Source organism: Dermochelys coriacea, chromosome 6 (genome assembly GCF_009764565.3).
Source record: "Dermochelys coriacea isolate rDerCor1 chromosome 6, rDerCor1.pri.v4, whole genome shotgun sequence".
Lineage (NCBI taxonomy): Eukaryota > Metazoa > Chordata > Testudines > Dermochelyidae > Dermochelys > Dermochelys coriacea.
The window spans coordinates 123,515,720-123,538,547 of NC_050073.1; the positions used below are offsets into that span (position 1 = coordinate 123,515,720).

The following is a 22,828-nucleotide window of genomic DNA, read 5'->3' on the forward strand; positions in this document are numbered from 1 at the left end:
CAAAGCAGGCAGCTGCCAAACATTATAAGGGAGCATTGCGTAACTTTAAATGAGCATGTTCCCTAATTGATCAGCAACGTAACAACACTAACCAGGACAACGTTAAGTGAGGAGTTACTGTACAAGTGTGTGGCTAGTCAGTGTCACTGTTTGGCTGGTCAGCTGCGTGTTCTGACATGGCTCTCCCGCTCTGCTCCGCGGGAAATGGCATGCAGGCTTTTTCCCAGGCTGCACAAAAGGGCATCTACTAGTAGCTCGACACCAACCTGAAACTAAAGAGGCATCAGGCTGGTGTGTCCAGAGAATGGAGAGGGATGGGCCCAAGCATGTTGGTGTTCATAGATGCCAAGGCCCAAGGGGCCATTGTGATCAGCTAGTCTGAGCTCCTGTGTAACACAGGCCGGAGACCTTCCCCAGAACAATTCCTAGGGCAGATCCTTTTGCAAAAAAAAATCCAATCTTGATTTTAAAATTGTCAGTGGTGGAGAATCCATCATGACCCTTGGTAAATTCTTCCAATGGTTAATTACTGTCACCGTTAAAAGTGTGCACCTGTATTTCCAGCCTAAATTTGTCTAGCTTCAACTTCCAGCCATTGGACTGTGTTATGTCTTTCCCCCTCTAGCCTGAAGAGCTCATTATCAAATATTTGTTCCCCATGTAGGTACTTACAAACTGTGATCAAGTCACTACTGAATGTTCCCTTTAAGCTAAATAGTTTGAGCTCTTTGAGTTTGTTGCTATAAGGACATATTATATGAGGCCTGCTGCTCTTGCACCCATCCTAAACATCATTAAAAGTTCAGAAAAACCCTTTATACATGTGTGCCTTTAAAACCTTTATCCAGAATCGGGACACATGATTTGAAGGGCTGGCTCAGAAAATTTAATTCTAATGAAAATTCATCTTAAAAAAAAAAATCAAGTTGACAGTGTCCCTTTAACTCTGCGCAGTGGTAGATGAATTTCAATCTCTCTGTTGAGATTTATGCAAAGTACCCTCAAATCCACCATCTAATCCTGAAGTGTGCTACTCATGACTATTACAAGCTATTTAAAATTAATCTTGTGAGGTCTAATCACTAAGCTGTACTTAGTGCCTGTATAAGGTTCTAGATTTTGCACTAAATCTTATTTAAAACTAATTTTTTTAAGAAACTGGCTGGCTATTTTCTCTTCTAAATCAGATTAATGCATTTTATTTTACCAATACAAAGGAGCTTTCCACTAATCCTTTTCTTTTGCAGGTTACCCAAGAGATTTCAGATGAAACCAGGGTTTTCCGCTTGTTGGGATCAGACAGGTAGTTATATTAAAGAAACTTAAATCTTGTATTAATTTAAATAAATTAGCTGAAAACTAGTTGTAATTCAACTACAGTCCAGAACAGTTCTCTCAGACGCTTGTGTGGGGGGCGAAAGATGAATGGCAATGCCGCTTGTTGCTCAACACCACCACGTTTAGTTGATTTTAAGAAGTAATTGTGATTAGAACCAAAGTGAGTTTGGTGCCACCTTCCAGTCCAAGTGCAAGGCATACTTTGACATTGCGTTTAGTAATATGAACACAGTGTACCTAGACTATATAAATCCCCACACAATATACCTGTGGGGAGAGAACGAACCACATGTGACAGATGGTAGTCATGTTGCTCCATGCCCTTCAGGAAAGTCCTGGTTCTGGCAATCATGGCTTGGATTTTCAGGGCAGAATTATATTCATGAATCACCCAGATAACCAGCTTGTAAATGTTTTTTCCTTCTGTGGGACTTGAAGTCTGCAATAAGATAGCAACAAACCTAAGCAACTTGTTTTGTTTTAACGCACGAAGCTTCATTTTAATCTCCGTTCCTGAAACATCCAGCTGAGTCTCTTCAGCAAAAGCAAGCAGGGAACAGGTACAGTCTGATTGGAGCCACCAGCTCAAGAGAGATGCTCTTTGAGTCCAGATTTGTCACATTAGCCGAGGCTGCTTCAGCCTTCTAGGCTTTGTGCCATGTAGCCACGTGGCTTTTACGAGTCAAGAGATTGTGTTCTAGGCCCGCCGACATAGCTTATGCCGCTCACGGAGATGGGGGATTTTTATGCCGACAGGAGAGCTCATCTTCACCACACTTATTTCAGCGGCACAGCTGTACATCTAGACATGGTCTTAATTTCTCAGACCTGAAGAGGAGTTCTGCGTAAGCTCGAAAGCTTGTCTCTCTCCCAACAGAAGTTGGTCCAATAACAGATGTTATCTCACCCACCTTGTGTTTCTAATATCCTGGGACCAACATGGCTACAACAACACTGCTTACATAGGTTAAACAGGCATTAAAGGACTATCAAAATACCTGTCACCTTATGAGCCTGTGAACAATGGGAGTTGTTCCTCTTTGATGTTAGTATTTAAATCGTGGGTTCTCTGTTTTCCAGCTAACCCCATTCTGTTTTGTGCTTGTGTTTACTTACAGGGTTGTAGTGTTAGAAAGTAGGCCGACAGAAAACCCGACTGCACACAGCAATCTCTACATCTTGGCTGGACATGAAAATAGTTACTAAGCAACAGTAACCCAATGCAAATAACAAGAGAATGAATCCATCACATAAGGAAAAAAGAACCATTAAGGAAACTCAAATACAAGCTGGACTGTAACTTGCTTTTTCTCTTCTTGATATCTTAATTATCTGGTCTGTAGGGTAGAAATCAATATTGTACTTTTCACAGCTGGAAACGGCTAGTTCTGTCTCTTGCCACTGTGTGGCTGGTTAGATCAAGTTTGCTTAATAAAAGCTACGAGAAAAATAGTCCTTTATTTGTTAATCTTAGGGAAACAGAGCCTTTAAAAAAATGCAAAAAAGGTGCCATAAAACATTAGGTAAATACTTCCTCTGGGTTGTCCTTGTATCCTGTAGATATAAATATAGTGCTGGCCAGTCCCCCTTTATACTGAGTCTTATTCTTAATAAAGATGATTTGCGTAGGAAGTGAAAGGATCAACAATGCTTTTTCATTTTTAAATCTGCCATTCCGTATGGCTTTGTAAAATAGACTATTTAATCTTTATTTATTAATCTTCTGCTAGAGTGGTGTAATGTGTCTCACTTTTAGCAAAAGAAGGTTGCAGAGCAGTTTAGCATTTTTACAGTTGTATAAAGAGTTGATGATTCTTGGTCCTTGTAGCGATGTAGTGCGTTGTTGAAGGGGGTTATAGTACAATGTTGTTGTTCCTGTGTAAATGCAGTTTTATACAACAAAGTATTTTGTATTCATTTTGCCTACAGAGTTGCTATAAAAGGGAGTTTGATATTTACTGAAATAATGGGTGTAGAGTATATACAAAATGTAATATTGACACCTGAAATGTTATTAGCGGGTGGGTTTGTACAGTATACGTGCGTGCGTGTGTGTGTGTGTGTGTCATTGACAGGCAGTGATATGTAATATATACATGCTTTATTTTCATAAATTAGGGGTAACCTGTGTGAAATTAAATGGAAGCGTAAGTGGATTGTGCCTGGTCATCCTTAAGGAATGAAAATAACGTATCCAACTGCCCACAACGTGTATTTTATTTATACTATTCCAGAGGGAAGCCTGTAGGGCAACTATGCTTTTAAGCTTTTTGTATGTATAGTTGCTCACACTGTTACTTGTCAGACTGTCATTTAGTGATGGATGTTTCCCAGCTGTTTAGTATAAATATCTATAAGAAGCAATATTCTATAATAAAGCTTTGGGTCACGTCTTACCCCTTCCCCCTTTTTTAGTTTGTCATCCATACTTTATCACCTTATTCCTCCATTAAAGAGTCACATTGCTTCCTATTGTCTGTGCTCATTAATTAACTTTCCGATGGTACCCTGGGAGAATTAAACACTACCAGATAGACTGCTGTTCATATCCTATATAAGGGGTGTTGCTACCTCAGAATAACACACTAGCCGTGATGTAAGCAGAAACAGTCCAGAGGCTGATGCAGTAGCCGTTATTTAAAGTTAAGGTTTATTTTAACACTTAATTCTACTGTATACTGGGGTGTCCCATTCAATCTCAATACCTAAATTAATAGGGGGAAAATAGGTTCGAACCTTCACAATTCATTTCAATAACAGAACAGAGTAAATGTAACAATACCAAAAGGCTTTGTTGCTAAGCTGTGGTGACAGATTCTTAGGCAAATATGAGTGGTTTGATGTCCTCTGATCCGCTGAGAGAATGAAGAGCCTCATTTTCCTTTTGGAAATCAAATGGCTTGATTCATAATTAATTAATATTGCTGAAATTAACAATGGGTAGTTGGTGAATCTGAGGAATCAGGAGTGTCAGGTCTTGTTTGGTGCATCTAGAGTTCATATTGTTCTGATCTTTTGGCTGGAAGATTGAACTGCATAAATTTAAACACTTTGTCCACTTAAGTTGTCATTCAAACCTAGTTCTATAGCATTGATTTGACAGTTAAATCAAGTCACTGTTTTTAGTTCAGAAATTGTATTGAAGTTTATAAAGATATTTATAAAAATTTATTTATAAAAAAAATGTTTATAAATTTATTTATAAAAATATTCCCAAACAGTACACTGAAGATTGGATAACATTGAAATAATGTGACTAATTATAATTGTATCAGAAATATTACAAGAGTAGCACCCAAGTTTTGTATTTTTGAAGAATTGGAAAGAAGTTTGTGTCATTATAAAAGTCCATTTTTTGTTTTCTAAAGCAGTGTTTTGGATACTAGGGCCCAGCTGACTTCTTCCTAAACTGTGTCAGGGAAATCACAGGAACTGGTGCCAGTCCGTGGTCTGGTTGTTGAGAAACACTGTTCTAAAGTAGTCTTCTCTAGGAGTGGGAGGTTCTCCAGTCCTCCAATAACTGAATGTACAAAAAGTCTGTGGCTATTGAGATTTTTAACAGAATTCCAAATGGCAAAGCAAACTAGATAAAAATATTTTGTTTCTGCAGATATTTTTTCAGCTGTGTTATGTATTTGAGCAAGAGGGGATTCATTTAAGATACTTTTGGGCTGACTTTTTTCAAATGAAAAGTTTTAACAGATGATGGTGTCAGTACATCCTTGTATTATCACTTGGCTTGTTGAGGTAAAATAAGTCACAAACTTTCAATGGTAGTTACCTATATTTTCAGGTATAGAAATGCCATATGTAAAGGTGATTTATTACTAAGGCTTGGTCTACACTTAAAATGAGATCTACCGAGGTACATCACTCAGGACTGTGCAGAATTTCATATTCTGAGTGCTGTAGTCAGGTGAGCCTAACCCCTAGTGTCAACATGACTAGATTGTCAGAAGAATTCTTCTGTAGTGGTACAGCTGCAGTGGCTTTAGTGTAATCTTATTCTAACTGTATTAGAAGTAGGACATATCTGTTAGTGTGGCATGCTTTAAAAGAGCAGAAGAAAAAGTACAGCTCTAGAAATGCCATACAGCATACATCACTTTGACATAAATGGTCTCTTCCCACATGACTTGTAGCTGCTATAGACATTTGACTCTAATACTGTCTATACCATGTATGTTCTGTAACATTTCAACCAGGATAAAATATCCTAGGGTGCAATTATTAGCACTGAATATGAGGTTCGCTCACACTCTCAGTACCTTTGAAAGGTGCCAAAGTATTAATTATTGTCAACAAGTTTTGTGTATTCAATTTAAGACTTAAAAAGGCTCCCCTAGTTCTTTGAAGTGCAAACAGCGGATTAGGGAAGCAAAAGGGGTTAATTAATGTGATCAAATGTATTGTAAACAGAGAAACAGCCCTAATGAGATTGACATCTGAGTTGGTTGAGGAGGAAAGTTGCAACGCATCAATGAAGCCCGAAGGTGATTCCAAGCGGAGATGTGAGCCCTGGAAGGATGCCATTAGAGCATCCAGAAACAACCAAAGGATGGCAGCTGGCTACTGAGGAAACTTTCTAATGTGGATGCTGGCTTTTAAACTCTTGCATTTCCACTAGGTTGCAACTGAGACTGGACATGTAGATGGTTTAGCTTGACTTTCCTGCATGTTCGTTTTTGTTAGAGAATGGTGGGTAAGGTAATATCTTCTATTGGACCAGCTTCTCCTGGGGAGAGATGACAAGCTTTCCAGCTTACGCAGAGCTGCTCTTGAGCTCTGAAGAAGAGCTCTGGGTACGTTCCAAATCTTGTCTCACCATATTATCTCACCCGCTGATGAAGTGAGCTGTAGCTCACAAAAGCTTATGCTCAAATAAATTTGTTAGTCTCTAAGGTGCCCCAAGTCCTTTTCTTTTTTGCGAATACAGACTAACACGGCTGCTACTCTGAAACCTGTCACCCACCTTGTGTCTCTGATAGCCTGAGACCAACAAAGCTGCAACAACCCTGCATTTATATTGTAATTCTCTTCCTTTTCAGCCTCCTGGCCCCCTGCTCTTCATTTGATACCTAGAAGCCGTGTTCTAGGGTGGTTTGGAACAGGGGGAGGTAAATTGATAACTGACTTTAGGGAAGGCAGGAGACGGGCCTCACTTTCCTGGCTGAAGGCAAGGGAAGTGAAGGCCTCTCATCTGGATTTGTAGGCCAACGTGGGTGTAAGGGGAGCAGGAGTGCCCTGTGCCTGGAGCCACTTGTCACGCTAATATGCTGCTCTCCCCGCCCCACCCCTGGAGCATACAGGAGCTGCTGCTTTTTGAACATGAGTCTCTAATGGTATCTCTCCCCGGGCTTTCGGAGCCAGCCTGGGACCCCAGCCGGAGCCAGAGGGGGGGACGCTCTGGAAATAGCTGTGTGGGCAGCACTTTGAAGTTAAAGCCTCCCTAGGCTTCAGCCTCCCAGCTGCACCTTCAAAGCCCTGTCTACACGGCTATTTTGAGAGCATTAACCCAAGTCTGTAAACTGGGGTGGGGGGCTTGTTCCAAAATGTGCTGTAGACATCGCCTGGAGGTCTAAGGTGCGGGGTGAGCTATTTCCATGGGCCGGAGAGGCTCCGCTGCGGGCACAGTCGCAGCTGCGGATGGTGCAGGGGTCTGGGTCTTGTCTTTGCAGAGCAGGGATGCCGGAGGGGCTGGGGCCGGCCTCGGCGCTGTTGGCATTAGCGCCCCAGGGCCAGCGTGGGCAGGCCAGGGACGTCTGTTCTCTCTCCAGCACCCAGAACACGCCGAGTTTTCATGCCAAGAAAAGGGGGCGAGATTTTAAAACGATGAAAGGAAATACGGTACATCCTCCCCCTGCGCCGTTCAGCTGTGGAACTCCTGGCTGCATGATGCCACTGAAGCCAAGCGCCTAGCAGCCTGCTGGTGCGGCGGCTCCGAGCCCCAGCCGCCTTGCCCCGTTCGGCCAGCGGGGAGCGAGACGCTCCTGCCCCGGGCCAGCCCCTGCCCGGCGGGGCCACCCCGCTGCTGCTTGCGGGGCTGGAGGCGCCGCGCTGCGCCCCGCCCTCGGCCCTGGGGCGCGGTGCCTTGGAGCCGGCGGCCGGGCACCGGAGTCTCCCCTGTCGGCTCCTCCCCGCCCGGCCGCGCCGCCCCCGCCAGAGGCAGGTCCCTCGGCAGCCGGCAAGCGGGGGGATTAAATTGTAATTTCCAAGCGCCGCCGGCGAGCTAGGGCAGGACGCGAACCGGGGGAGAGCTGCGGGCCAGCGGCTGCTTCCCTGCCCCGGCGTGTGGCGCGGCTTTCCCGGCCCCGGGGCGCTCGGGCTATTCGATCAGGTGCCGCGAAAGGTCCCCGCGGGGCCCGAGTTGCGAGCCGCCCCTCGGCGAAGGTTCTCCGCGGCCCATGGAGAAGTATGAGAAACTTGGCAAGATCGGAGAAGGCTCCTACGGGGTGGTGTTCAAATGCCGGAACCGAGACACCGGCCAGATCGTGGCGATCAAGAAGTTCCTAGAATCGGAAGATGATCCTGTTATAAAGAAAATCGCCCTTCGAGAGATCCGGATGTTAAAGGTAACTGCCGGGCTGGCAGTGAGCCCTGCAGGTCTTGACCCTGCCCCATTGTGACTGCGGGTAGCCTGGCTGGGGTTTAAACTCTCCAAGGTTTTGCTTATTCTGATTCAAATAACATCTTGCGGCGGGTTTCAGAGTAGCAGCCGTGTTAGTCTGTATTCGCAAAAAGAAAAGGTGTATTTGTGGCACCTTAGAGACTAACAAATTTATTAGAGCATAAGCTTTCGTGAGCTACGCTGTAGCTCACGAAAGCTTATGCTCTAATAAATTTGTTAGTCTCCAAGGTGCCACAAGTACGCCTTTTCATATTGCGGTGGTAATTTCCCCAAACCTCGCTAACCCAGATACAACAATCAGGTGTCTCTGTATTTAGCCTGGTATTTCCCAAAGCATCCTAAGGAATCCCCTTGGCTTACAGCTCACGAAAGCTTATGCTCTAATAAATTTGTTAGTCTCTAAGGTGCCACAAGTCCTCCTTTTCTTTTTGCGAATACAGACTAACACGGCTGCTACTCTGAAAAGTGGGATTTGAGGAGCTAATTCCCCTCTGCTCTTTGAAAATGCCAGCCTTCGTGATTTTGGAAAAATCTAGCAACTATTTCCACTTCTGCTGGTTTGCGGGGGTTATAACTGTTCTGTATAAATATCCCAACAGAGCTGATTTGAATTCTGGGGAGAAAAGTGCAACAACAATCTCTTCCTTTATCAGGAGTTTTTATTAGAAGGGGGGAAATGTATATAATTCTTGTGGCTTTAGATGATGATTGAATTGCTCTTGAATATACAATGGCCTAATGTTCCAAACATTTGTTTTTCCTAAGCAGTCTTTACAGTGGGTAGATCGACTGGGGTAGCCAACAAAGCCCCTGCTGAGACAGTTATATGGAGGTTGTGTGGTCGATTTCAGAAAGTACCTTTGGAAGTAAGATTTGCTAAATAGCCAATTGATTGATGCAATTGTATACCCATGCCGCTGGGTCATCCTTACACGCGATTGTGTGCAGTAGGGAAATGCACAGTCTTGCTGATGTTAAGGGAGGTCTGAGAATTAAGACTTGGAGCACTTGGAGGAACTTGAAATTCGCGTGATGGGGAGAATGTGTCGTCTCAATCCAACGCGAATACATGTCTCGCTTAAAATGTAAATTGGACTTGTTCTAACAACCAGTGTGGCCTAGAGAGGAATAGATTAGCTACGTCAATGCACTGGCATTGTAAGAACATCGCTGTTTTCTCAAATCTGGCTCCGAGGCCAGATGGTGCTGTGCTTACTCGTCTTGAGTAGGACCTTATTCTGCGAGTGGCCTCGTTGGTAGGGAAGCCATCCTTTTGGCCCTGAGCGTGTGTACAAGATACCTTGCTACAAGCCCACCAGAGTTGCATAGGTTGGTCGGCAGCAGCCCAAGGAATAGCCTTCTTTTCCCCATCCAGGCTGTCTCTTCCTAGAGTAGCAATGATCATGGTAGGTGGCAAAGCTGGGCTGTGGAGCATGTGCAGACCATGCCCCGTCCACCACTTCAGTTGTGGAAGTACTCCTCTCTTGGGCCTTGACCCTGCAGACCTGCCCATATGAGTAACATTCAGCTTCAGCTTGTGTTTGAAATTGCCTGTTTGCGAAGGGCTTGCAGTGTTGGGCTCTTCGTTTGGAGACACCCAGTGACTCCTGCTCACTAGTTAACTAGGGAGTGAGAAGAGGCCTTGTAGCTTCTGCTCCTCAGGTCTCCTGGGGGAGAAACTCGTTGCTCTGTCGATCCTGCTCTGGGCTACCCGTGTGCACATGTTAAATTAGTGTATGTAAATTAATAAGGTTTATTTATCTCTGTATGTTTCACAATAAAATACAATAAATACTTTAAAACAGTGCAAGAATCATCAGAAACGGTGCTTGTTAGTACACTTAAATTTAGCACATATTAAAAAACAAAAACCCCTAGGGAAACTCCCAGACAACCAAACCCGTTTCTATTCACATGGGCGCCAGGTTTATATAATTTTTGGTGGTGCCCAGAATAGGTCCAAGCAGAGCCGTCCCATCTATAGGATGGGCTGGGGCAACCACCCCGGGCCCCACGCTTCAGGGGGACACGGAGTCCAGAGAGGCCTTGGGGCTTATAGGGGGCCTGGCGCCAGCAACACCGAGCAACCCGGCCTCAGCCCGCTCTGCTCTGCCCCGCCCCCATCCCAACCCTTCCCCCAAGCCCCCGCTCCTACCCTGCCTCTCTCTGGCTTCCGCCCCCTCCCCTGAGCGACGCTGGGAGCCAGCGGAGTGGAGCGGTATGTGCTGGGGCTGGTTCGCTCACTGCTGCTGGCACCAGGCCCCCCGCTAACTCCCCCAGGCAGCCCTGGACCCCGCGTCCCACTGAAGCACGGGGGCCCCCAAAGCATGGTAAGCCCAAACACTGGTGGAGCTGCGTCCACGTTCTTATATATTGGTGGAGCTCGGGCACCACGGGCCCAAAAACTCACCTCCTATTCAGACACTTAAAGCTGAATATCGACATTCTGGAACGTTGTCATTTATATAAGCTGAAAGTCAAGAATTTAGGATGTTTTAGTCCAAAAAGCCTGACAGAAAACACGGAAATATTTTGTGAAAGGTCTTTTTAAAAATGTTCTTTCTTTAAAGATCAATGTTTAGAGATTTCTTCCCCAGTATTAGCATTTCCCCCAGTCTCTGGTTTCTGCCTGGCATTTTTCCCAGACTCCACTTTCTGCTTGGCATTTATGGAGCAGTAGGAGACCATTATCCGCTATCAGTGTTCTTTTCCATTATCTTAATTTGCTTGTTGGGAACCAAATAGCGTTTTTGTTGCTGCAAGTATGAGATTTCAGTGTGTCACAATAGTTTTGAAAATGTCCCCAAAGCTGCTTTTGTTATAAACCATAGTCTATTCTGGTATTTTATGACCTGTTTTTATATAAATGTGTGGGGTCCTGATGCGAGAGAGGTTGTGATAAACGAAGCTGAGGCTTCGTCCTGCTTCCATCACAGTCAATGGTAGAAGACCCATTTGTTTCAGCTGAAGCAGGATCCGATCCCTGTTTACAGTCATGGTAGCGACTCCAGAACCATTTTAGGAAAAAAGCCCCATTGGCGCAGGGTCAGGCTTGATGGAGAATATGGGTTTGTTGCCCTTCCAGGAACAAACTGGGAAACTGCAGTTCTATCTGTTTAGATGCATAATTCTTCCTAACAAACTGCATGAAGCATTATGTGGATATGAAAGATTTGCAAACAAACATAATAGTTACAGAAGCTATTTGTCAGAAGTATGGATGATAAATGTGTCTTCCCCACACCCATAATAATAAAGAACCCAATAAACTGCAGGTCATCACCAAAAGATCTGTTTCAGAGTAGCAGCCGTGTTAGTCTGTATCCGCAAAAAGAAAAAGAGGACTTGTGGCACCTTAGAGACTAACAAATTTATTTGAGCATAAGCTTTCGTGAGCTACAGCCCACTTCATCGGATGCATTCAGTGGAAAATATCTGTGTTTGGACTGATGTTGATTTAACAAGTGGAGACCTGCTCCACTATCTTTTAAACTTTTTCTTTGTAAATAGTAACAGATTGTTTGTATGTTTATTAATTAAGGTATTTCTTGGCTTAGGCAACACACTGTTTGTCTAAGATCAGATGAGATGATGTTTCATCAGTGACGAAGGTAGCCCCCCCCCCCATAAATAGTTGTTCTGCAGAGTAAATATTTTGTGGACAAAGGCTTGTGTAACTAACAAGCTATTGTGGCTGGCTCAGAGAGATAGCCAGAGTAGGCAGAGAGTTTAAAGGAGTTACCATTGTGTGTGATGGCTTTGAAATATACAAAAGTGACCCTGTTTTCACAGTAGTATGTCTTTGTATAAACCGTATCCCCGACAATAGAAACCCGACACTTGCTGTTTCTAGAAGGATGAATTTTAATGTTGCCAGCTGATATAGTGCTGTTCGTGGGGCCTCAATTCACAAAACGCTCAAAGGCATATATTACAAAACCATAAAAGGCGGGCGTGGCTTTTTAAAAAAAAATCCCGCTCTGTAGGGTGTATGGCTTCTGGAGATGCAAGCTTCAGATGAAGAACGGGCCTTTGACAAAGAGCTACTAGCAGATTGCAAACAAACACATTCATTATTATTATTATTATTATTCTGCATTACAGAGGCCCTGGTGGAGATCAGGACCTGTTTGCGCTAAGCACTTTAAAAATACATTGTCTGCGGCAGTCCCTGCCCCAAAGAGTTTACAGCCTAAATCGACAAGACAGATGAGGGATTAGAGGGGTCGCGGCTTGCCAAAGGTTAGACAGCAGGGCAGCTGTCATCTCATCATGTACAACCAGCCCCGCTGCTGCTGATCCCACAGAGATTTGTGTGCGGTTCTCAAGGCTCCAGAACTTTTAGTCTTCACACGGCAACGGGGCTGCCTGGAAAATCTTGTTTGGTTGCTTTGTAAAGTGCCTGTAGCAGGCGTGTGGGACTTAGTCTGTTGGAAAACCTTGATCCCGGGGAACCTCGCCCAACACATGTTCCCAATAGTACTGCACTCAGGCGAAGCCAACAAACTGAGTAGAGCTTAAATAATGCTCAAAGGAAGAGCTGTGTGAAAAGCGGGGTGGGAAAGCACGGCAATGAATTGACCAAGCAGTATGGGCTCGGTGTCCACTTGGTTAGACTTAGTCGGGGCTGGGGTTTCACTGGAACGACCCTGGAGTCAAGAAGACCCTGCCCTGGCCACAACGGTGGCATGTACAGCAAGAAGGATAGCCATGGAGGATAGGTCCATTAATGGCTATTAGCCAGGATGGGCAGGGATGGTGTCCCTAGCCTCTGTTTGCCAGAAGCTGGGAATGGGTGACAGGGGATGGATCACTTGATGATGACCTGTTCTGTTCATTCCCTCTGGAGCACCTAGCATTGGCCACTGTCAGAAGACAGGATACTGGGCTAGATGGACCCTTGTTCTGACCCAATAGGGCCATTCTTATGTTCTTATGTCAGCTCTGCTGATTTCATTTGGCTTGGGTGGACATAGGAAAAAAGGGTCACTGAAGACTTTGGACCTGATCCTATAAGGTGCTGAGAGGTCTACTCTGACTGATTAATGGAAGTAGAGGCTGCCTGCAGAATTGGACCCTTTGGGAGAAAAAGCCGTCAGCTGGCTCACTTTGCTTTCGGGCAAACAGTGCAGTTCGTGGAGAGAGGCTGGCACCAGGCCACATGTTCCTGTACCAAGTTGCAGACAGACAGCCTGGCAGAAGCTGGCTAACTTAAAGGAAGCCCAAGTAGAAGTGAATTATGATAGTCGAGCCTTGGAGATGAAGACGGGAATGACCATAGCACAGTCCCCACTGGAGAAAAGTGCCGATTTTCCAGAGATCGGGAGGTGGGATTAGCCACTGGGATACTGCTTCAATGTGGCCTTCCATGTTGAAGGACAAATCCAGGGATGACCCTAAATCTTCTCCGTTTGGCTAGTGGCAGTCGTGCCACTCGGTGAATTTGTGAAAATGCTCATGGGCTGGTGTGTCTTGGTTCAGGGACCCTTCTGCAGGCTGGGTATAAGCCACTTGTATCTCATTCAAATCCACAGCTGGCTGCAAGGATGCCTCAGCCTTGAGCTGCATTAGAAGCCTGCTGTGTTCAGTGGAAGATTCTTGGCTGATGATGGGCAAGTGCCGCCCTCTGTTGCGGCCTCTGTTATAAGAATGCTGTACTGGTGCATTGAAAACTCTGGAGAGATGTTTGCATGGTATCTCCAAAGCAGCCCAGGGATGGACATTTTAAGGCTCCAGTGAAAAGATGCCAACTGCTTGAAGAGTTCAGCTGGGAACTGGAAACCACATTGAACTGGGGGCGAGGGAGGCTGCTCAGACTCACTGAGGCAGTGGTGAGGTAAAGAGGGAGAAGCTGGGGCCTCCAACCTTCAGCTCACCCTCTCCCCACTGCATCGGAAGAATTGTCTGAGAGTTTAAAGGGGTGAAGAACTTCCCCAAAGTGCATGAAGTTCCTAAGAGAAGATCTCTTGGGTGAACTAAGCCTTGGCCAGCAGGTGTAGCTAACATAAGAATGGCCATACTGAGTCAGACCAAAGGTCCAACCAGCCCAGTATCCTGTCTTCCTACAGTGGCCAATGCCAGGTGCCCCAGAGGGAATGAACAAAACAGGGAATCATCAAGTGATCCATCCCCTGTCACCCATTCCCAGCTTCTGGCAAACAGAGGCTAGGGACACCATCACTGCCCATCCTGGCTAATAGCCATTGATGGACCTATCCTCCATGAATTTAGCTAGTTCTTTTTTGGACCCTGTTATAGTCTTGGCCTTCACAACATCCTCTGGCAAGGAGTTCCACAGGTTGACTGTGCGCTGTGTAAAGAAATACTTCCTTTTGTTTGCTTTAAACCTGATGCCTATTCATTTCATTGGGTGATCCCTAGTTCATGATCTGTTTGTGTGGAAATGCTGAAGAATTGTCCTGAACAAAGTTTTTGCTTTTTGTTTTATGGCTCATCTCCTGTTTTAGTTTCCCCCCTGTGAGCCTCTGACATAACCTTTTCTGTCAGAGTTAAGAACAAGTGTATTCTGTTTCTCCACTCCTGGGCAGTGTTTGTTTGGTATGCTAAGCACCAACGAGGTATGTACGTGGGGGAGAGGTCTAATGTGACACCCTTTTGAATGTGCTGTTATCAGATCAGAGAAAGCAGCAGAGCAACCAACCCTCTGAGGACTTGACTACACAAACTAGAGGTGAATTTGGTGCTAGCGTGTCTCCTGTTTGCTCTTCCCTTGGAAAGTGAAACACCAAATTCCCTGGTAAAGGCTGACTAGGGCATGCGGGAACTGTTTTTGACGTATCCCCTTCAATGAGTGAGCTCAGTTGCCAAAGGACAGTTCCACTGGGGGCCACCACCAGCCCCCAAATGCCACTCGGCTCCCAAGAACTGCTGACAGCTCTAAATCATTAGTAAGAACCGATTTCCTCAGGCGATTCACACTGGTCAGGTCGCGAGCTGATCTGAATTCCCAGAGAGAGATGCCAGAGTTTCAGGTAGGATTAGCTCTGCATCCCCGTCTCCTTCTCAATGGCCGTTCCCAACGAGGGAACAGTGGAGCCTAGGCCGAAGAGTAAAGAGAGAACTCTCCCTGTCCCCTCCCTCACAACTGTAAGGCCAGGACCCTGGGCGCCAGAAGATGACCCCTCATCTCTTCTGTCAGCAGTGAACCGAGCCCTTCCCCACAGCCCGGAGACAGTCCTAGGGCTGTAGAACTGGATCTGGGGGAGCAACCAAAACAGGCCAAACTTGAGTGGTGGTGTGACCCCATGCGCCAGGGTGCGACGCCGCTCACTTAGATTTGGCAAGGCCCTGCCTCCATCAGGGCGTTTCTGCTGCCCCGTCACGGCGTCGTGACCTGATGCACAGGGTGGTGGTGCCGCTCGGATTTGGCCTGGCTGCCCCGCCATCGTGTCAGCAGGGAAAGGGACCCAGCTGTTAGGCCACCCAGCTCCGGACTGGGGCCGGGAGGGGGAGGGGCCCTCTCTCGTTGCTCCCTTGCCAAGTTCAGGTTCTCAAAAGTGGGGGGCAGTGGCCCCTTGTCACCCTCATCTCCGGCCCCTGCAAAGACCATCTGAGCTGCAGGTGGAGGGTTGAGTCTAATTGCAGCCCTGTTAGGAGCTCGGACAAAGGGCCTGGCACCTCGTTTCCTGCTCTGACATCGATATGGCAGCGAGAGCCGACTCGCTTCTAATCTGTTGATCTGGCCAAGTGGCAAGGGAAAACGACGACCACAAGCAGCTGCCAGGTTTGTCCCAGCTGGCAGGAAGGCTGGATTTCCCCCATTGCCAGTGATCTGGGGTGACTGATGAACGCCTGTTTGCTCTGCAGAGGAGGTGATGCAGCGGGTGCTGGGGTGGAGGCCGAAAGACCCGTCTATAGTTGGCGATTCGAATAGTCATGTCTCATTAGTGCTACATTGTGACTGAAAATAATCTTGACTCATGGACCTCTCCAAGGCTCTACTGAAATGAGGTGGGTTTGTGTGTGAAATGACTACCGCTGAACAAAGTGGAAGTGGTTGGCTGCAACTGACGTCACGCGACTGTCTGTGCCTACTGCTGACTGTTTCCTTCCAGTTGTCTAGTAATTGGCCCTTATTAGGAACGATAGTCCTCATCGTCACTCCCCCATGGGCCTTTGTATCCCACCTGGGGTTAGTGACCGACCCCAGAAATGCTGAACTTTATCTTCAACGCTGTCTTGGGAGTTTTCTCTAGTGCCGATCACCTACCAATCTAAGCCTTCCCAAGTGTGATCAAGGGGATATCTGTATTGCAGGGATAAAGCAAGTTATCTACACTCAAGTTTGCTAACCCAGCTTGGGGGGGAGTGGCCACGTTGCAAAACAGCCCTCGGGTTGCTGTGGCCACACTGGTGCTGCAGCCACACTCGTGGAGGACTAAGGCTTCTGGGGGCAGGCACATCATATGGTCCATAGCATTGCAGTGAGCTGAATCGCTCTGAGTTGTTTCCCAGTGAATTGGGCCGGCAAGTTCTCTCGCTTCCTGGGTGCACAGGGGAAAACGTGGGATGGCATTGGAGAGATAGCGGCGCTCGAACGGCACTAGCCGCGTCCACACTGCAGAGAGCTTGGGTTAGCACAGAGGAGGGATCGGGGGACAGCCTCCTGGGCCAGGAGCTCAGGGGCCAGGCAGGATGGTCCAGCAGTCTGGATGTGGCCCCCAGGCCTTAGTTTGCCCACCTCTGCTCCAGACAGTGCACCTCTTGTGTGGCTAACGTCACCTACTTTAGAACTTGTGCCCTGTAACGCTGGCTACAAACTGCTACAGTGTTCAGAAATGTCCTGATGTAGGGTCCAACCTGCACCGTAAGGTGAAGAATAGAATTCCAGTTTATGAACCACACAGCAATGCAGTTGCATGAACATTACTCCTTTCTCTAGAGAACAATTACTGAACCTGCCTGGCACCTCAGCTCTGGCATTGCAAAGGGAGTGAGAAAAAAAATTCAGTGCAACTATTTCTCAGAAACAGAAGGAAAAATAAGATCTTTTCCCTATCAGGTTAGTAGAGGATTGCGTAGCTATAACCGAAAGCTGTCATCCATGCCACCAACTTACTAAATATAGTATATGTAGCTGCAGCAGGTGACCACAAACAGTACCAAGTGTGTTGGGATTAGGAGGGGGAAATCTTCTCTGCTGCTGCCTGACAACACCCAGTGGTGGCACTAAAAAACTGAACACAGCTTTCTTTAGCTAGACCCCATCTACAGCAACACACAAAGGCACTGTGAGAGGTAATGGCAGATTTATGGGGCCTTTGAGTTCACAATTGTGGCTGGGGACTGACTGATGCATTAAAGATCTGAACGTTCTTTGCCCAGAGCTGTATTGTTCAACTAGAAATTAATGATCTTAGCTGCAGCCTACTAAAATTCTGCACATAAGCTGTAATTTACTAGCCGAGTTTAACCATGCATCCCTCTCCTTGGTGTCCCCGGTGGAGTCTGTAGAGCTTAGGAGAGTAATCAAATACCTGCAGCACTGGTTTTCAGAACATTGTTCTTGTGGTGCTTTCCATGGGGAAAGTAAATCCGGATACATGATATTAAAAATATCCTAACTTTTATTTCAAACTCCAGTTCAAACACACACTGTGGCTGTTCCGCATTAAGGACTAGGTACGGATAAGCACTTTTGAAACTTTAAATAGTTTTGAGTTTCAGTCTCGCTTTCTAAACAGTGGTGACCACAGCCTGTTTGTTCTTTCCTGTGTGTGTTGCGTTGACACAATTGTTACTTATAAAAAATATATATATATGTATTTGGGAGAGTCTCGCCTTGGGTCTGTGTTTTACTGCAACATTGGATGTGTGGGCACAGGCCAGTCTGACACATGCAAGCTGCTCGGGTTTTTAAAGCCTGCTGCATTTCAATGATTTGACCCTATGATTGGGAGAAATACTGGCCAGTTAGTGTTATGGGAAGACTTCTAATTGCTGGGCAAGACCTGGACTTATTCCAGCAATCCCTTGGGTTGTTATCTGTCTGTGCAACCCTTGCATCCAGAGGCTGGGTTACTGAATTTAAATCTCCCAGCTATCTTGAGGGTGTTTCCTGTTGGTAGTAATGTACCTCTGAAATCTTAGCCCGGGCTAACGTTCACATGACTGGGAAGAAAAATTCTTGAAAGGTGAATACATATTTTTCAGTGTTTGGCCATTCTGTGCTCCCTCCAGTCACCCTGCCTGCCCCTTTTATTCCCGTTCCCCACTGTATTCCCCTTCCCACCTACTGGTCAGCAAGGATCTTGCTGTTGGAAGGGCTGTAATATGGTTGTGTTTAAAGTGGGTTTCAGAACCAAGCTGGGAGCGAGGGTCCAGGGTTCTTGCCAACTAGGCTCACCCCAGTAAACTCAGGGCTCTCTGGCTCCCTTTGGTGGCTGGACCATCTGGGCTGCAGCAGCCCCAGAAACCTCCACCTGCTCACAGAGCTGGGCCTTTCAGCTCCAGCAATAAAGGTTCGTGCTCTTAGATCTGAAGATAACGAGTTCAGTGCCCACTGCTGACAACCCACCCAGCGGCATCATGGTCCATATGGAAGCTATTTTAGAGACAAGAATAGGGATGCTGGTGGAGTGGGGAAGGTGTGGGGTTGGGGAAAGGAGAATGGATGGATTTACCTTGGGACATACATGTGTGTCCTTCCTGTGGTTTGACAGCCGCATTGCGGCACTTCCCCCATCCCTCCCTTTTTCTTTCATGTACATTTTGGTGGTGTTACTTCAGATGGAGGGACTAATAATCTGAGGGTGGCCAGAGTCTGTGTTACAGGGGCCCCAGTCACAGCAGAGGCACCAGTGAGAGAGACTTGCAACTTCACCGGGTAATCATTAGGCAAATTGGCTCTCCACAGCCATTCAGAGTGCAGTAGTTTTGCATAACCGGAGTCAGCTGTGTGTCCATTAATAACTGCCCTGCACCCCTGCGCTCTGATCGGCAGAACCAATTGCATTTCAGAGTCGTGTGCTGCCATCTGCATCAGGCAGGGTGGGGACCCAGTTTGTGGCTCTTGAAGGGTAACTGGAAGTGAGCTGTAGCTCACGAAAGCTTGTGCTCAAATAAATTTGTTAGTCTCTAAGGTGCCACAAGTACTCCTTTTCTTTTTGCGAATACAGACTATCACAGCTGCTACTCTGAAACCTGTCTGTATGGTGTAAGTGAAGCTGTTTCAAGGCCTGAAAGATGAATGGTACCTACTGCTGCCCTCTGCTGCACTATGTCTTGTCTGTGGAGCACACAGACAGTAATAATTCGAATAGGCTGGAGCTCACCTCTGCTCTTCTCCTTAAGAACTCACAGCCTGCCGGGCGGGGGGTGTTTTCAGTTCTCTTGATTTCGGCCAGCCAGATTCCATCTTCTGCCCCACGGACAGAAATATAACTAAATATGGGGGGGGCACGGTGGGTGTATACCTGTGTTTTGATAAAGGACGTATATTTGCGTGGGGAGGGTTAAAACTGGAAGGTCTCATCCAAGCTCCTGAGTTTCATCTGTCACCTCTGTAATTCATCTGAGTGGTCCCTGGCTCATGAATTATGATGTAGGTCAGAGGTTCTCAAACCGTGGGTTGGGACCCCAAAGTGGGTCGCCAGGGCTGGATACCAGGGCCGGAGCCCAAGCTCCACTGCCCAGGGCTGAAGCCGCCCTGGGCGGCAGGGCTCAGGTCCCAGGCCCTCTGCCAGGGCTTTGACTTTGGCCCCCCTCCACGCCCGGGGTGGTTCAGCTCAGGCTTTGGCTTTGGACCCCCGACCCACGGCAGCAGGGCTTGGGCGGGCTCAGGCTTCGGTCCCCCATCCTGGGCTTGTGTAGTAATTTTTGTTGTCAGAAGTGGGTTGTGGTGCAATGAAATTTGAGAACCCCTGATGCAGGTGAATAAGAGCTTTGCTACATCGCTCATTATCTCCGATGCTTCTACCTCATCTCCCTCCACCCCTGCCTGTAACCTAAACAGCCCCGATCTTCTCAACCTCTACACACACCCACACACACACACACCCTTTCATGCCTTGCATCGCTTTTCCTGCCCTTTGGCTGTGGCCCTTTTCGAACAAGGCTACATCCTTTGTGAGAGGAGATGAGCAAACTCACCATAGTATTCAAGGTGAGAGCAAGTCATTGACATACCCAGTGGTAGTATCATTTCAGTATCATTCTGTGTCCTTTCTTAACATAATCTAGCATCTCTTCTAGCTGCTGTTGTTCTTTGAGCATATGTTTTTACTGAGCTGTCTGCAGTGCGGCTTTTAACCTGTATGGTTATGTAGAATCCATCACACTGGAAAGAACTATTCACACTCGTATTTACCTTGCACTGCTCTACTTAATCCACAATAAGCTGGCTAATTTAAATAATTTTTCTCCACTGTCTTGCTGCTCGTTCCCTTTTCTGAATAGTTTGTTCACATATTAAAGGGTGGCCTAGAACAGAACCTTGGAGGTGCCTTGTTGTCAGTTTCCTATGTTGAAAATTCATTGTTTATTCTAAAACTCAATCCAGCACAAAATTTAAGGATGTCTGTCTTTGTAAGCATGTGAGTAATGTGCCTAAGTGTGCTGCTGGATCGGAGTCCAGCTCTGTTTTCTATTCCTTTACCATTTACTCGTCCATGCACCTTGCTTTAAAAAACAACCAAAATAAAAATCAAATGTTGACGATACCAGGAAGTGGAATAACAATTTCATATTGCGACAGACAGCCTAAAAGATCTAGATGTGCCCGATCTTAATACGCACATTAAGAATCTTGGTCTGAAGTTCTTTGATAAGGAAGCTCCTGATACCAAGCAAAACAAAAACAAAAAATCATTTCTGAATGATTCCCTCAAAAGTTGAGACAGTGAATTAGCAAAGAAATGAGCGGGAGGTTTCATTGTCATTGGGGGAGATTCTCAATGTCTTAGTCCCAAAAAGACTTCTAACATTTATATGAAAGGTTTTTTAGTAGCTCTAAGGTCTTATTTTGTGTATTTCCAAGCCATTGTCTAAGGAGACTCTCTTCTTTCACTGTGATACAGTCAGAGGCTAGATACTATGTGTTGGGTGATGCAGAAATACCTGTGATGCACAGAAATTATTTTTTGCATACCAACATCTTCTCTAGTAGGTGGCTGTTTAAGCCAAGTTTATCTGTGGCCCCCAGCTGTCTCCAAAAATAACTAACCACTAGCCTCTTCCAGCCCTGGTTGTGGCTGGTTGGTCCCACTATTGTACAAGCTGGCTGATTCAAGGTGTTTTGTGTAAGAAGTGTTCTTTGCCCCCAGAGAACCAGAACTTTCATCACATAAAAACTTTCATTCCCCCCCCCTTTGCCCCACCCCCCACTTTTCCGTTCCAAGCTGCACGGTGGGATGGTGAGCCGTCCAGGCTGCGTTACTAAGTAGATCGCTCCATTGTGTGTTCACAGCAACTGAAACACTCCAACCTGGTCACCCTGCTGGAAGTCTTCAGGAGGAAACGGAAGCTCCACTTGGTCTTTGACTACTGTGACCACACAGTTCTCCATGAGCTGGACAAGTACCCACGGGGGTGAGTAGCCGACCTCTGGGCTGTGGTGGGGTTTGGGGGAGAGCGTGGGAGAACATAAGAACGGCCATGCTGGGTCAGACCGAAGGTCCATCAAACCCAGGATCCTGTTCTCTGACAGTGGCCAATGGTAGGTGCCCCAAAGGGAATAAACAGAACAGGCCATCATCAAGTTCCAGAGGTTGACAGTGCGTTGCATGAAAAAAAAAATACTTTCTTGTGTTTGTTTTAAACCTGCTACCTGTTAATTTCAGTTGGTGGCCTTTTGTTCTTGTGTTATGAGAAGGAGTAAATAACACTTCCCTATTTACTTTCTCCTCACCAGTCATGAATTTATAGACCTCTATCATATCCCCCCCCTTCGTCATCTCTTTTCCAAGCTGAAAAGTCCCACTCTTATTAATCTCCTCATACGGAAGCTGTTCCATACCCCTCATCATTTTTGTTGCCCTTTTCTGAACCTTTTTCAATTCCAATATATCTTTTTTGAGATGGGGCGACCACATCTGCACGCAGTATTCAAGATGTGGGCGTACCATTGATTTATATAGAGGCAAGATGATATTTTCTGTGTTAGAAAGGAAAGTTCGTGGGAGTCGCTTACTGCCCCAGAACGCTCTTGGGAGGGTCTCATTAATAACTGTCGGGGTGACATGAAGGCTGCCCAGCACAGTGCACTTGACCCTCTCGGTTACTGTGGCTTAGCAATGCTGTCCGAAAGAATTGCCCAAAGAGCCTGGGAGTGGTGCTGCACAGAGCTGCTCACCAAGGAGATAATGTCGCTCAGCCTGAGCATTCAGAGTAATAGCTTGCCTGTTTGACAGGAGCAAACTGAAGCGGAGAGAAGGGCTTGAGAGACCTGAAATCCTAATGCTGCAAACAGCCCCCAGGCCCAGAGCCTGCAGCTTTCACTTGGGGCAGGAGTAGTCGCCTTCCACTTCCACCTCCATGATTGCTTGTGATTAGCAATGAAATCAACTTGTGGGTGGCTCAAGAAGTGCAACGGCTGCTGGCTTCCTACCAGACTGCTGTCTATCAGCCACCCCACAAAGCCCACCTTTCCGGCCGCCTGTCTGTATTATTTTGTGTGCCCCCCTTAGGGGAGGTGCCCAGGCGTGAGATGAGCTTGGCCTGCAGCCACACTGTTTAGATGAGAAGAAATAATAACCCAGTCTGGCCTGGCTTGCCAGCCATTCTGATGTGAAGTGAGCATCGGCCTGAAATTCTCTCTCCCACCCTCACCAAGATGGACGCTCCGGGTCTGGATTTGAGCTAAGGGGGAGGGCAGCCTGCACAGCTGCCTGTTTGTGGTTGATG

General features: G+C 46.6%; 2 protein-coding genes across 7 annotated transcripts in view; both read left to right on the forward strand.

The window, feature by feature from the left end:
• Window positions 1-3,810, forward strand: part of MAP4K5 (mitogen-activated protein kinase kinase kinase kinase 5) — a 92,281-nt gene extending 88,471 nt beyond the window's left edge. For all 5 annotated transcript variants that reach the window (XM_038404684.2, XM_043515929.1, XM_038404680.2 and 2 more), the window contains 2 exons: window positions 1,248-1,303; window positions 2,457-3,810. In XM_038404684.2, coding sequence (XP_038260612.1) covers window positions 1,248-1,303; window positions 2,457-2,544 — 144 coding nt within the window. In that variant the 3' untranslated portion in view covers window positions 2,545-3,810. The remainder of the gene's footprint in view (window positions 1-1,247; window positions 1,304-2,456) is intronic.
• A 3,641-nt stretch (window positions 3,811-7,451) lies between these two features.
• The window catches only part of CDKL1 (cyclin dependent kinase like 1), a 33,756-nt gene continuing 18,379 nt past the window's right edge, over window positions 7,452-22,828 (forward strand). Inside the window, exons 1-2 of one of the 2 annotated variants that reach the window (XM_043516787.1) lie at window positions 7,452-7,910; window positions 21,393-21,514. In XM_043516787.1, coding sequence (XP_043372722.1) covers window positions 7,743-7,910; window positions 21,393-21,514 — 290 coding nt within the window. In that variant the 5' untranslated portion in view covers window positions 7,452-7,742. The remainder of the gene's footprint in view (window positions 7,911-21,392; window positions 21,515-22,828) is intronic. The other variant, XM_038406209.2, reaches the window with a different exon arrangement.